The sequence below is a fragment of the Procambarus clarkii genome, chromosome 52, assembly GCF_040958095.1.
Source record: "Procambarus clarkii isolate CNS0578487 chromosome 52, FALCON_Pclarkii_2.0, whole genome shotgun sequence".
Lineage (NCBI taxonomy): Eukaryota > Metazoa > Arthropoda > Malacostraca > Decapoda > Cambaridae > Procambarus > Procambarus clarkii.
Genome location: NC_091201.1, coordinates 28,492,766 through 28,506,309, shown reverse-complemented (window position 1 = coordinate 28,506,309; position 13,544 = coordinate 28,492,766). Strand labels below are relative to the sequence as shown.

Here is a 13,544-nt window from a genome sequence, read left to right as displayed (position 1 = left end):
TCTTCTCCTACCACCCCTATTCTTTTGGTATGTGTATATATATCTCACTTTATTTTAAAATGTCATTACACAAAAAGGGTTACAACATAGGTTACATGCAGGGTACAAGACTACTTGTCACAAGTTGTAGAGCTCCTCCAGCTCCTCAGATGGCGGGCAGGAACCATGGATGCAGTGAGCATCCATGGATGCTCTGGATCGCCACACTAAGTCGCTGAAAGAGAAAACTGGCGGCTCTAGGGTCTTTAGTTGTTTCAATTGGCTTGGAACCCAGCTCCTTCAAAAACCTAGCAGCACTTTTACCCCAGGCACCAAGTGTCTCTGAGGCAATGGGGACAAAATTGTAGTGGTGATCAAGGTCTCTGTATTTACGTGACTTGACTGCTGCCCGTTGACTGGCAGCACCTCCTGCCTGTGCAGCACTGAAGACAACATAGGTGTTGGCTAAAGTTAAAACGCAAGTGTTGTCCCACACCAACTGTTTCCCATTCTTCCAGGGGTTCACCGTGATCCCGTTTGGGCGACCGACAGGCTAATGAGAGTTGCGCGGGGCATTAGGTAACGGGGGGAGGGGGGGGGAGGCTCGATCTCTGCTGGACAACCGGCTGTGGTAAGGCTTCTCTTAATAATGTCGTTAACCTCTCCGTGTCTTGCAGGCCATCCTCCTGTCCTTTGGCAGAGAAGGCCATGCCGTCCGTACCTGTCGGCCTCTGCCTCTGCCTCGCTGCAAATACACCTGTATTCGGTGTGGATTGAGGCAGCGAGGTGGAGAGCAACAGCAATTCGGAGGGCCTGCGGTGTGAGACGGGTGCCGGTTGCTGACATTGGGGTTGTTAATAGGAAGTCACCTGCATGGGGAGCTGCTACAGCTCTAAGTCGGGCAGTGTCATGTGATGTTGTCGCAGCTTCTAGGCATGTCGCAGCTTCTTGTTCGACAATGAGGCGATCCCAGCTGGATTGCTTATGGGCTTCAGAAAGTAGTGGTTGGGGTGCTGGTCCTGCGAGAGAGACCCATTTGGTGGTGAAGTCTGTAAAGCTGGGATCATGTACCCCTGCCTGTTGACCTGGTACTCAAGTAGGATTTCCTTCACCAGGTTGTCAAATGCCACTGAAGAGGACAGGAACGCTGGTACAGCAATTTGTGATGCTGTGCGAACGCCGAGGGCCCCCGAGTCTGACAGGAAGGGAGGCCTGTTTCCACTGTGAGTCGCTGAGAGAAAGATTGAGGGCTTTTTCTAGCATTGATTTCAGCAGGCTGTCGTACTCATCTAATTTAATATTATTAAAAGATGGCGAACATCTAAGAAAATAGGTCAGCCTGGGAAAGGACAAGCATCTGGTGATGAGGTAAAGTGCATCATGAGCATCGATGTCTTCAATCCTCTCATTCATCCTCTTCAGGTCAGTGATCTTCTTACCAAGGACCTCGTCGATGGCATTCCCTCCAAGAGGAGCTCCTAGAAGTGTGCTGTCCTCAAGGTTGGTTATATGAATATCAGACAAAACACCCTTTATTCGCTCTATTATGTGCTGGTTGGTGGAAGTTATTTCGCACTTGGAAGATTTCGGGGTGAGGCCTAGACTTGCTCCTTGCTCCTGAATTATTCTTACGTCATCCGGGAGGGAGTCTGGGGAGCCAGCTAGTGTACCATCATCCAAAAACCAAATGTTGAGCTCACTGGACAGGTTATTAGTGAATTCCTTGTTCACTAGGCAGAAAAGAAAAGGAGCAAGATGGTCACCCTGTTGGACACCTTCTTGTGATTCAGTTTCATGTTCCCCGAATAACAGAGCTAAATTCTTGCTGTAACATGATTTTACAAACAAGTAGAGGGAAGGAAAAAAGTGATGAACCCCACTGAGTATTGCATCCCTTCTTACCAGATTGAAAGCATTTTTGAAATCCAGTTTTATCAGCGTTTTTTTCACCTGTAATATTGGTAATGTAGTCTTTAGCTGCACCCACTGGAGCATGAATAGTGGGTGCTCAACATTGCAGACAAAATTATATGCCCTGAAGGAGGCCATAAACTATACAATTGAGAATAATTGACATGATGTCATCATTCATACCGAATCTAAATCTTCGCTTCAGGCATTGTTATCCAGTCAGCACAGAGATAATATACAACTCCTCACAGAAATCCAACATATAGGAAAAGAAGCCCATAATCTAGGGCTGTCAATCACCCTAAATTGGATACCAAGTCACATTGGCATAGATGGTAATGAAAAGGCAGACTCACTAGCAAAAACTGTCACTGTTCTACCTGTTGTACAAGTTCAAATACCTCCAAGTTTTTCACAGATTAAGGAGGAAATCAAGAAGAAAATACTCCCAACTATCAAAAGTCGCCACAGAGCCAAAGTAGCGGAAGGCAGATCCACTGCGATATGGTACGAACAAGCCACTGGATACTACTCTTTCAAACCTGACAAAAAGATATCCAGAGACATTGCAGTAGCCATACACAGACTCAGACTTGGTTACAAGTGCTGCTGGGAGGTAATAAACCCAATAGTTAAAGAGTGTCATATCTGTGGAACAGAAGCAGAGGCGCCACTATTGCACTACTTACTGGAATGTGAAGCTACTGAAGTCCTGCGCATCAAACTCAACATTAATCCAACGACAGCAGCTGCATTAGATGCACATTCCACAGCCACTACAATGAATAGAAAAGCCATTAAAGAATGGGACTCACTAGTGAACATTCTGCACCTACATCCGCCACCAAGATAATGTTATTAAAACACGACTAAAACAGAAGCGAAATAGAAACAGGGGAAAAAAGGAGAAAACCCCACCTCCAATTAATCTTTGACCCAAATACCAGAGTAACAAGGTTATCGCGAATAACCGAACTCAATTACGGGGTCACCATAGCCCGTGCTACATGGACATTTCGTTCTGAGTAGCTAAATCTAAAACAACAACAACGTATTTTCTTTTTTCCAGTTACAGTCCCGCTTCTGTGCCAGGTAAGTCCACTACGGGCTCACCATAGCCCGTGCTACTCGGAACTTACGTTTCGAGCAGCTGAATCTAAATCAACAACAACCTTGAGAATGAATCATGTAGGTTCGAAACGTTGTGGAATTATATAATAAGTGTTATACATTCTATAGTTATTTACTTTTTCTTCACCTTGAAAACGGACATGACTTTTGGAGAACTCCTCTTCTAACTAAACCCTGATGCAAGAACACTAGTTAGAGGGATAGAAGCCCTAAACCCAGAAAATAGTTAATACAGAATATGCTGTCATATTCAATGATGAGACATTTTATATATATATATTATATATATATATATATATATATATATATATATATATATATATATATATATATATATATATATATATATATATATATATATATTATATATATATATATATATATTATATATATATATATATATATATAAAGTGCTGTAGTGACTATTTTTGTTTAAGATGCATTATGTTGCATATATTTCGAATGCTGACGAGCGACGAAATTGCTATCTTGGTGCACAGGAAGCACTTATCTTGCGGTTACGTGTGGCGCGTCCTGTAAATACCTGTGATATATGTGAGGGAGGGAGTTGTAGAGAACCTAATACGCCTTGTGTGATCTTTAGAATATTTCAAGTTTGGTGATCAATACAAGTTTTATTTAAGAAGGCCGCACATATGATGTAAAGGCTAAGTCTGGTCTATGGTCTTGCTAACATTTATGTCGTCAGGGAATTTGTACATTTGGCGTATGAGGCTAGAAGAGAGATAAACAAGATATTCAGCCATCAGTACAGCACTAGTGGCAACAGTCCAGTCATCTTCAATTCTAGTCTGATACCTTAAAAGAATTGGTCACCTTTAGTAGACTTTTTGGGGGGTCTTGTGCAAGCTGGTATATTATTGTTAGGGAAGTAAAGATTTCAGCCCGAGAATTAATCTCGTCTTCCAGAATTGGAATTGAATAATCTCGTCTTCAATGAGCATCCAAATGCTCATTGTGAATAATTGCAGGATCCCTGGCAATTTCTCTGGTCCCAGAGCCAGGTAGTGTGTGATACTGTCCAGTCTGGGGGCAGTGGCCATGTTGATGTTCCCAGGAACTAATATAGCCAAGGGGCTGACAGGTAACTAGGCTTTCTACTGCCTTATTATCACGCGGTCTAGCAGGTGTATGAGCATTCATTACACAAAAGTGCCACCTGGTGCACAATATACTACCGTTAACAGGATGACTATGGGGTGCACAATATACTACCGTTAACAGGATGACTATGGGGTGCACAATATACTACCGTTAACATGATGAGTATGGGGTACACAATAAATTACAGCTCACAGGATGAGTATGGGGTTCACAATAAACAACCGCTCACAGGAATAGTATAGGGTGCACAATAAACTACCTCTCACAGGATGAGTATAGGGTGCACAATAAATTGCCGCTCTCAGGATGAGTACTGGGTGCACAATAAATTAAAGCTCACAGGATGAGTATAGGATGCACAATAAATTACAGCTCACAGGATGAGTATAGGGTGCACAATAAATTATCGTTCAGAGGATGAGTATGAGTATGGGGTGCACAATAAACTTTAGGCGTCGCTAGCAGAAACAATTAACTACTGTATATGTATGATAGGTAAATTCAAATTGTATAACTAGTTGAATACAAATGCAATTAAGGTTCTTAGCATAAAGTTAACGATATTGGTTGGGGTCTTGTAGTACAGTAACTTCGTTTTCGACCTACAAATAGGGGTCCCAGATTCGATTCCCGGGCGGGATGCAAGTGGTTGGACACATTTCCTTTCAACTAATGCTTTTGTTACCTAGTAGTAAATAGGTACTTGGGAATTAGGCAGTTATTGTGGGACTGCATCTTGGGGAAGGCCAGTAAGTAGTTCGGCCTTCGGGGGGAGGGGGGGGGGGGGGGAACATCACTGCAAATTCTAAATAATAATATTGTAATTAATAATTCATTTTCGGGGTACAGGAAGCTGCTAGGTTATACATACAGTGAATGATAGGCTTATTCGTGTTATATCTGACCTTTTGAAGAAGTGGCCTGAATCAATATCCTACAAATTGTTCAGTATTTTTTAAATTTCAACGAGATTAGCCCTGACCTTTTTTATTATTATCAAACTTAGGTATACACAGTAATGTGCTGCTACCCTATTCTGTATGAAAGATTACACAGTGCAGATCAAAAACTAGCTATAAGTTCATCTAATATCCCTATCTCACAGGATGGTTACTCATACATGGAATCAGGAGAGAACACGAAATGTAAGGCTGATCTATTTGAAATCACTGATAACAGGGCAACCACAGATATAGTGTTGGAGAGTATGTCCTAGCTCTTGTTCACATAGTTTACATTTGGAATGTACACCATTGGGGGATTCATTACTTGCCGTCACCTACCATAAGATATCGGCATCCCAGCCTAATTCTGGCAATTACAATGCAACTCATATGTATAGCTCGATCTTGACCTCTATTCTGTAATCTTTCATATAGAATTGTGTAGCAGCACATTGATGTATTCACCTAGTTGTGCTTGCGGGGGCTGAGCTCTTTCGGCCCGCTTCTCAACTGTCAATCAATCAACCTTTTTTATTTTTCCACACACACATACACACTTAAGAAGCAACCTGTAACAGCTCCTACCTATTTTTACTGCTAGGTAACAGGGGCATTAGAATGAAAGAAACTCTGCCCATATGTTTCCGCCATTGCCGGGGATCGATACCCAGGCCATAGTATTACGAGCTCCGAGCGCTGTCCACTTAGCCACTGGCCCCCCACCTGGCGTGTGTACTTAACCTTGTTAATAGTTGTCTCCGTGGTGTAGTGGTAAGACACTCGCCTAGCGATGCGCGAGCGCTATGTCATGGGTTCGTATCCTGGCCGGGGAGGATTTACTGGGCGCAAATCCTTAACTGTAGCCTCTGTTTAACGCAACAGTAAAATATGTACTTGGTTGTAACAACGATTCTTCGCGGCAGGGGATCGTATTCCAGGGACCTGCCCGAAACGCTACGCGTACTAGTGGCTGTACAAGAATGTAACAACTCTTGTATATATCTCAAAAAAAAAAAAAAAAAAAAAAAAAAAAAAATACATCGGTGAGATAATAATAATAATAATTGATGTATAAAAATATAGAGGATTAGATTACATATTTACTGTACTTGAATTTACCAGAATTTCCTTATTTACTTATTTGAATTTACATATATACTTATTTGGTACAGTATTTGTTTATAAGTAGATGTTGATGCATACTCTACCGTCCTAAGTGTTATATACACAGAACTACCTTACTAGAAGCTTGCTAATAATAATAAGTTAAAAGTAATGCGACATCACGAACTGCGTGGATGCTTGCTACATGCAGTCTAAAGTGTGGAAATTTGTTTGTAAATCGGGGAAAAAAGAAGAATAAACTTGGTAATTCTTGGAAAGGAATATATATAGATGAAGGGTTGGGCGTAGAGTGCTGTAAATAGGAGTGTATAGAAGGCAAGAATTTGGAGTGTGTGTGGCGCCTGTGGCCTGCGCAACGCCCACTGCTTTCCTGACGAGGCTCGATCCTGGCCTGGCGCAAGTGTACACACTACCCACAACCTTCACCACTGCTCTAACACAACTTTTGTATAACATGGAGGTAAGGCCACTTCGTACGTGTTATGGCACCACCCATTTGTAGCGACATGGTGGCGATAATTGAGCTAGTATTACGGTAAAAGGTTGCAAGGTAATGACCGTGTGGGAGTGTATTACAACACACCCTACTCATAGTGGACTCTTGCCAACGTATATCAATGTTTAAAGGGAGTGTTTGTCACTGACGAGTTATAATTTTTTTTTTTAGTTGAGAGTGCTGGCGTCACTCATCCTGAGTGAACACACCGCTATAGCAGCATGTTCAACAGGATGAACACCTCTCTGGGTTGTTCATCATGTTACCTTTTTATCCTGACGTAGCTGAGACTTGCTAAGATGTGAACAGGTTTTTAAACAAAAATGTATTTATCAACTCCAAGACACTTTATCATGCTGGTGCAAATTGGGAGAATCTTTTTGCTTGAATGTACCTGAGAGACACTATATATATCTAGTTGCTTTGATGAGAGTAGGAAGCCGGTGGCTTGTCAAAGGTCCCACATTTGTCCTGATAATCTTATTGAAATGAATCTTAAATTGTAGCTTTATTAAATATAAACCTACCATATCATCAGTGATGAAAAATTGGCTTTAGGAACTAGGTACTGTATATGCAAATGAGTTTTTTTTTTATACCCAAGAGTTTTGCCTGGTGATCACAAAAGTGATCAGACACTGTACATTGACACCATTGCACACTAATATTTTTACCATTTCGGACACCAGCTTTGGACGTTTTGCATATGTGTACGTGATCAATATTAAAACGACAATATAATGTTACTAACAATTAAAATCTTCTACTTAGCAGCCATATAATTATTAAAGGAAGCTTAGTGATGTGATGGGTATAATCCGGGCTTGGTAAGGACGCCGCCGGCCAGCGTAAACACAACACACCCGAATGCCCATAAACACGATACAACGCACAAAACACAACACTTTTGTCAGTTTTTGGATAAACTCCTTTTACATTTATTATGTAATAGTTATACTTGTATATAATAACTATTATAGGCAAGCACCTAATGTGTAATATTAATCGTTAAAAACGAAGTCGGAAGCCTGTCTGTACATGTCTTTTGTGTAAAAGTATTTTGGGCGCTCATGTACTTCTGCGCTAGCTGGTGTTCACAACTTTTCTCGCCTACAAGTATTAGAATTAAACAAATGAATTTATTTATTCATTTATATACAAGAAGATACATTTTTTTGAGAGAGTACATAACATTTGTGTTCTTACATTTCTTTTTAAGTCACTAACTCGCAAAGGCTTTTGGGCATTTCTAGATCTGCCCAAAACCTGCCCATTTATCTTTACCATTTACCAATAATAATATTAATACAGTAGTTATTTATTTACAAGATGGTAGAATGGGTTTGTGAGATTACATAATATTGGTATTTGTATATTAGTACATTTTTGCAAAAGTCACTAACACGCATAGTGTTTCGGGTGAAGGTGCATATCATAAATACTAAAATTATAAATACTCATAAATAAATGTTATTATAAATAAATATTTTTTTTTTATATTTGTTGTATTAAAAATAAAAAATACGAATGTACACTATTTCACTCGGAGATATTTACATGGTACGAATTATAATCTGAAAATATATACAGTACATATAACAATGTTTAACCACAAAGGAAAAATCAAACGGGAAATTACTTAAGCACTTTTGTGATAATCAACATGTCATAATATACTTTGGTTGATGTGTTGATTAACACAGAAGTGCTTAAGTAGTAATTTCATGTTTTAATTTTCCTTCGTGGTTATACAATGCCTGAAATACATAATGGTAATCACTCATTTGCTGCTAAAAAATTTTGTGACTCATAGTAGCCGGTCGGCTGAGCGGACAGCACGCTGGACTTGTGATCCTGTGGTCCCGGGTTCGATCCCGGGCGCCGGCGAGAAACAATGGGCAGAGTTTCTTTCACTCTATGTCCCTGTTACCTAGCAGTAAATAGGTACCTGGGTGTTAGTCAGCTGTCACGGGCTGCTTCTTGGGGGTGGAGGCCTGGTCGAGGACCGGGCCGCGGGGACACTAAAAAGCCCCGAAATCATCTCAAGATAACCTCAAGATAGTATGGCTGCCCTGAACGTTCCTAAAGCCATGGCCTTAGGAACATTTTGTAGGCCCTAATAACCTAAACCACATTACTAAGCCCATGGAAGGAAAACGAGGGACTAAGGATGTTTTTTAAAGATGAGGGATGGTTACTGGATGCCTAAGGAAGCAATTGTGTGCCCCATTGCAGGGACTAAGGATGTTTTTTCAAGATGAGGGATGGTTACTGGATGCCTGAGGAAGCAATTGCGTACCCCATTGCATGCATGGGAGTTTGGAATCTTATGATATACAGGTACTGTACTAACAAAATCACATGTTGGCTGGTGCTCCAGCACACGTGTTAATATGACGACAAGAACAGTGCAAGGGGTTTCGTCAACAGTGTGTTCAGATACAGAAAATTAATTTTTTGTTTTTATTTTGTTTTGGGAGAGAAAAATGACCCATAGTAAGTATGATTTGTAATACAATTGCAGTACCATCATCTTGACCTGAACACTCCAAGACAGAGTAGCTATGCAAAAAATATATCTTTAGATTTGCTATTTGTTACTATTCACCGATGGTACTCCATTAAACAGTTTAATTTATGGGACTTTGCAAGAATAGTTATGATTATTATAATTAATGTGTTATAATTCATTGTCGGGGGACAGGAAGCCAGGGTGTATTCATACACGTTAGGCTTATAGCGAGGTCCCCACCCCAAGGTCATATTACTGACCCCACCCAGGATGCAACCCCACAAGAAGTTGACTAACTCCCGAGTATCTACTTACTGCTAGGTGAACAGGTGCATTAGGTGAAAAGAAATGTGCCCAACCATTTCTGTCCCACTCGGGATTCGAACCCGGAATTCTCAATCGTGCATCGAGAATGAACCAGACTATACTACAAAGATCCTATAAATTTATTATTAATATTAATTATTAATATAATACAGTATAATTAATTTAATTATAAATTATATAATTTATAAGTTATTAATTTACTAACCTGTTATAATCTACAAAGTTGCAATCATGAGAATCTAACTCTTAAAAGTAAATATCAATATCTGAATACTGTATCTTTTTTGTAATACTGTATTGGAATTGGATAATACTGTACTGTAATGCAGTATAATATCTGTATGTCAAAACCTCTTGACATTGGTATTGGTAACCAAATTCCTAGCAATCACATCTATTTCAATTGATTATTGCTCAACTTGATTGATATGCACTTTCCCTCATTCCTCTTCCGTTAGTATGGCCAGACAGACGGCCAATCATAATTACAGCAGCGTGTATTAGTCACACTAGTCTGTACCATGTGATATGCTATCCGGGAATATGTTTATTGAACACGTGTGCAATTAAACTGTGTCTAGTTTGTATCGAGTTTTATAAAGACTGATCTGCTCTTGATGAACAAGAATAGAACTACTGTACATTCTAGGGATCTGAAGCTGTAAAGTGCGTAGATAAATAAAGTACTTTCAAGTTTAGTAATTTTGATAAACTTTTGTTTTGTATTAATAGATTTCAGGTTATTAGTTGGAGACAACCTACTGAGAAATATAAAGTATGAAGTTGTACAGTATATAATGAGGAATACTGTATATATGGCATGCATTTTTTGCAGTACTGAATACTACTGTATACCTAATAGTTTGAGGTTTTGTACAAGTTCAATACTGGTATTTCTTAATGGCAAGCATGAATTATTATTGCCACTAAGGTACTAAACATTCTATCTTTCCAGGCACAACCACAGGAGGAAGCACAGGTACACAGAAGCATGTTCATTTTGATTAACTTTTTCTTTCTATTGTATCAGCATTAGGGAAAAGCATTTTGTAATTTTATAAGTTTTTTGTTTTGGTAGTGAGAGGTGTGTGTACTCGCCTAGTTGTACATGTGGGGGTTGAGCTTCGGCTCTTTGGTCCTGCCTCTCAACCGTCAGTCGACAGGTAATTACCTAAGTGTAGTTACAGGATGAGAGCTACGCTCGTGGTGTCCCGTCTTCCCGGCACTCTTTGTCATATAACGGTTTGAAACAACAGTACTGACAGTCTTGGCTTCCACCATCTTCTCACCTAATTTATTCCAACCATCTACCATTCTGTTTGCAAAAGTGAATTTTCTTATTTCTTTGTCATCTGTGTTAGTTTAATCTGTGACATCTTGTTCTTGAAATTCCGGGTCTTGGGAAATCTTCCCTATCAATTTTATCAATTCCTGTTACTATTTTGTATGTAGTGATCATATCGCCTCTTTCTTCTATCTCCTAGTTTTAGCATATTTAATGCATCTAACCTCTGTTCGTAACTCTTGTCCTTCAGTTCTGGGAGCCACTTAGTGGCATGTCTTTGCACCTTTTCCAGTTTGTTGATGTGCTGCTTTAGATATGGGCACCATACAATCACTGCATATTCCAGCTTTGATCTAACAAAAGTCGTGAACAATTTCTTTAGTATTTTGCCATCCATGTATTTAAAAGCAATTCTGAAGTTAGAAAGTGTAGCATAATGTACATTAATGTGATCCTCTGGTGATAGTTTTCTATCTAGAACCACTAGAACCTGTTACCTAGCAGTAAAATAGGTACCTGGGTGTTAGTCAGCTGTCACGGGCTGCTTCCTGGGGGTGGAGGCCTGGTCGAGGACCGGGCTGCGGGGACACTAAAAAGCCCCGAAATAATCTCAAGATAACCTCAAGATAACCCCTAGATCTCTTTCTTTATCAGACTTCTTTAAAGATTTCTCACATAATTTATAGGTTGTGTGGGGTCTATGTTCTCTTATTCCACTTGCCATAACATGGCATTTATTTACATTAAATTTCATTTGCCAAGTGGTGCTCCATATACAGTGGAACCTCTAGTAACGAATGCCTTAATATACGCGCATTTCGAATAACGAGTGCATCACTCGGTGAAAATTTGTCTCGATTCACAAGCTTTCACCTGATTAATGAGAAAAGCACATGGTGCTTCCAAGCGTTCCCGCTGGTTCTTGCAAATTCTCAGACACCTCCAACGATGCAAATAACTTTTTTTTTTTTTTAAAGATGCTAATGATGCTGGGATGTAAAGGGGTGACTGCTGTAATGTTGGAAAGCATTGATTTTTGTTTATTAGACAAAATTAGAAAAAAAAATTGAAAATTTGAAAAAAGAATGTCAAAAAGGTTCGTTCAGTGAATGTCAGGTAGGCTGCTACACTAAAAAAAAAAAAACAGAAAAAATAGTAAGAGTTTGAAAAAACAAAGAAAAATGTCATAAAGGTTCGTTCAGTGATTGTCAGGTAGGCAGCTCCATTATTAATAAAAAAATTTAAAATACATACCATATTGAACAAATATGAAAAATAGAAAAAAGTCAAATGGAACATCCTACCTGACAAACTCTGAACGAACCTTTGACATTTTTCCTTTTTCAATTTTGTTCAATTTTGTTAATTTTTTTTTATGCAAACTAGAGCTGCCTACCTGATAATCACTGAACGAACCCTTATGACATTTTTTTTTCAAGTTCTTTCAATTTTTTTTTGTTTTGTTTTTGTTTTATTTTTTTTTATACAAAATAGAGCAGCCTACCTGACATACACTGAACGAATCTTTTTCTATAAAAAAAAATTAAAAACTAAAAAATTAAACTAATTTGGAAAAAGAAAAAATGTCATAAAGGTTTGTTCAGTGTGTGTCAGGTAGGCTGCTCCATTATTTAAATAATAGAATATCATATTGATATTTTTCGTTGGTAGAACTGATTAATTTTATTTCCATTATTTTAAATGGGGAAATTTGTTTAGAAAGACGAGCGTTTCACATGGCGAGCACATTGCCGGGACGGATTAAATTAGTTAATCGAGGTTCCACTGCACTTGTTCTGTCCAGGTCTTCTTGAAGGGTATGACAATCATCAAAGTTACTATATTGCTCTTTGTGTTACATAAATATGTTTATCCAAGATCATAGTTATGTTTGCCATACCTATGTAGACAGTTTTCTCTAAGTGGAGACTAAGGAAAACCTAAGTTTCATGTCTTGCAGTCAGTGTATAAACTTGTAGGGGAAATTTTTAAATATTTAATTCAAGAAATGCAGTTGACTGTTAACTGATTGAAGTCCGTTGTTCAGTTAACTTTTGGATGAAAATATATGGTCTGGTGTTCTATGCTCAAGATTACTAAAATTATAAATTACAGAAATGAATTAATTTTACATTAATATTCAAGTACAGTACTGTATTGCCTTCAAAGTTTGATAAATATGGGATCCAGTTGTAAGCACTAAAATGTACATTTAACTGTGCAGTAAATTCATTGTTAACATTGGAACTTAAAAAAAGACCGTGTGTAATTGCCGAGAATAAATTTTTTTTTATAAGCAATTGTGTTTGTTTAGTGATTATATATTAATGTGATATTTTCCACATGCAGCCTATGCCTATGCAGTATGATCAGCAGGTATGATTGCATATAAAATATTAAGGAATATTTGAAATATTTATCTTAATGCAATCTTTTGAATAGCTATAAATTTATTTTATGAACGGAATTACACATTGAAACTTAAGAAATACAGGTACACTGTATTGACATTTTTGGAATGGAAATATCCTGTTAAAAGTTTTTAAGCCATAAACTTTTTTTTACAAGCAGCCACCACCAGTTTATATGGAGCAACCTAAAACTCCTCTTCAGGTATTGTAATATTTTCAGAATCTAGAAAACATGATTGTCTAATTCTTTCTGCACTCCTTTTTTCCCTCATTCTTCACCCCTACTCCTCGCCTTTCC

The 13,544-nt window shown here is 38.7% G+C and overlaps 1 protein-coding gene across 5 annotated transcripts in view; it reads left to right on the top strand.

Moving 5' to 3' along the window:
- Positions 1–6,363: 6,363 nt before the first annotated feature.
- The window catches only part of LOC123763588 (synaptophysin), a 38,137-nt gene continuing 30,956 nt past the window's right edge, over positions 6,364–13,544 (top strand). Inside the window, exons 1-4 of one of the 5 annotated variants that reach the window (XM_045750777.2) lie at positions 6,364–6,675; positions 10,506–10,529; positions 13,185–13,211; positions 13,407–13,448. In XM_045750777.2, the coding sequence (XP_045606733.1) occupies positions 6,670–6,675; positions 10,506–10,529; positions 13,185–13,211; positions 13,407–13,448 (99 nt within the window). In that variant the 5' untranslated portion in view covers positions 6,364–6,669. Of the gene's footprint in view, positions 6,676–8,946; positions 9,052–10,505; positions 10,530–10,628; positions 10,714–13,184; positions 13,212–13,403; positions 13,449–13,544 lie in introns of all 5 variants that reach the window. The other 4 variants (XM_045750776.2, XM_045750778.2, XM_069304566.1 and 1 more) reach the window with 4 other exon arrangements.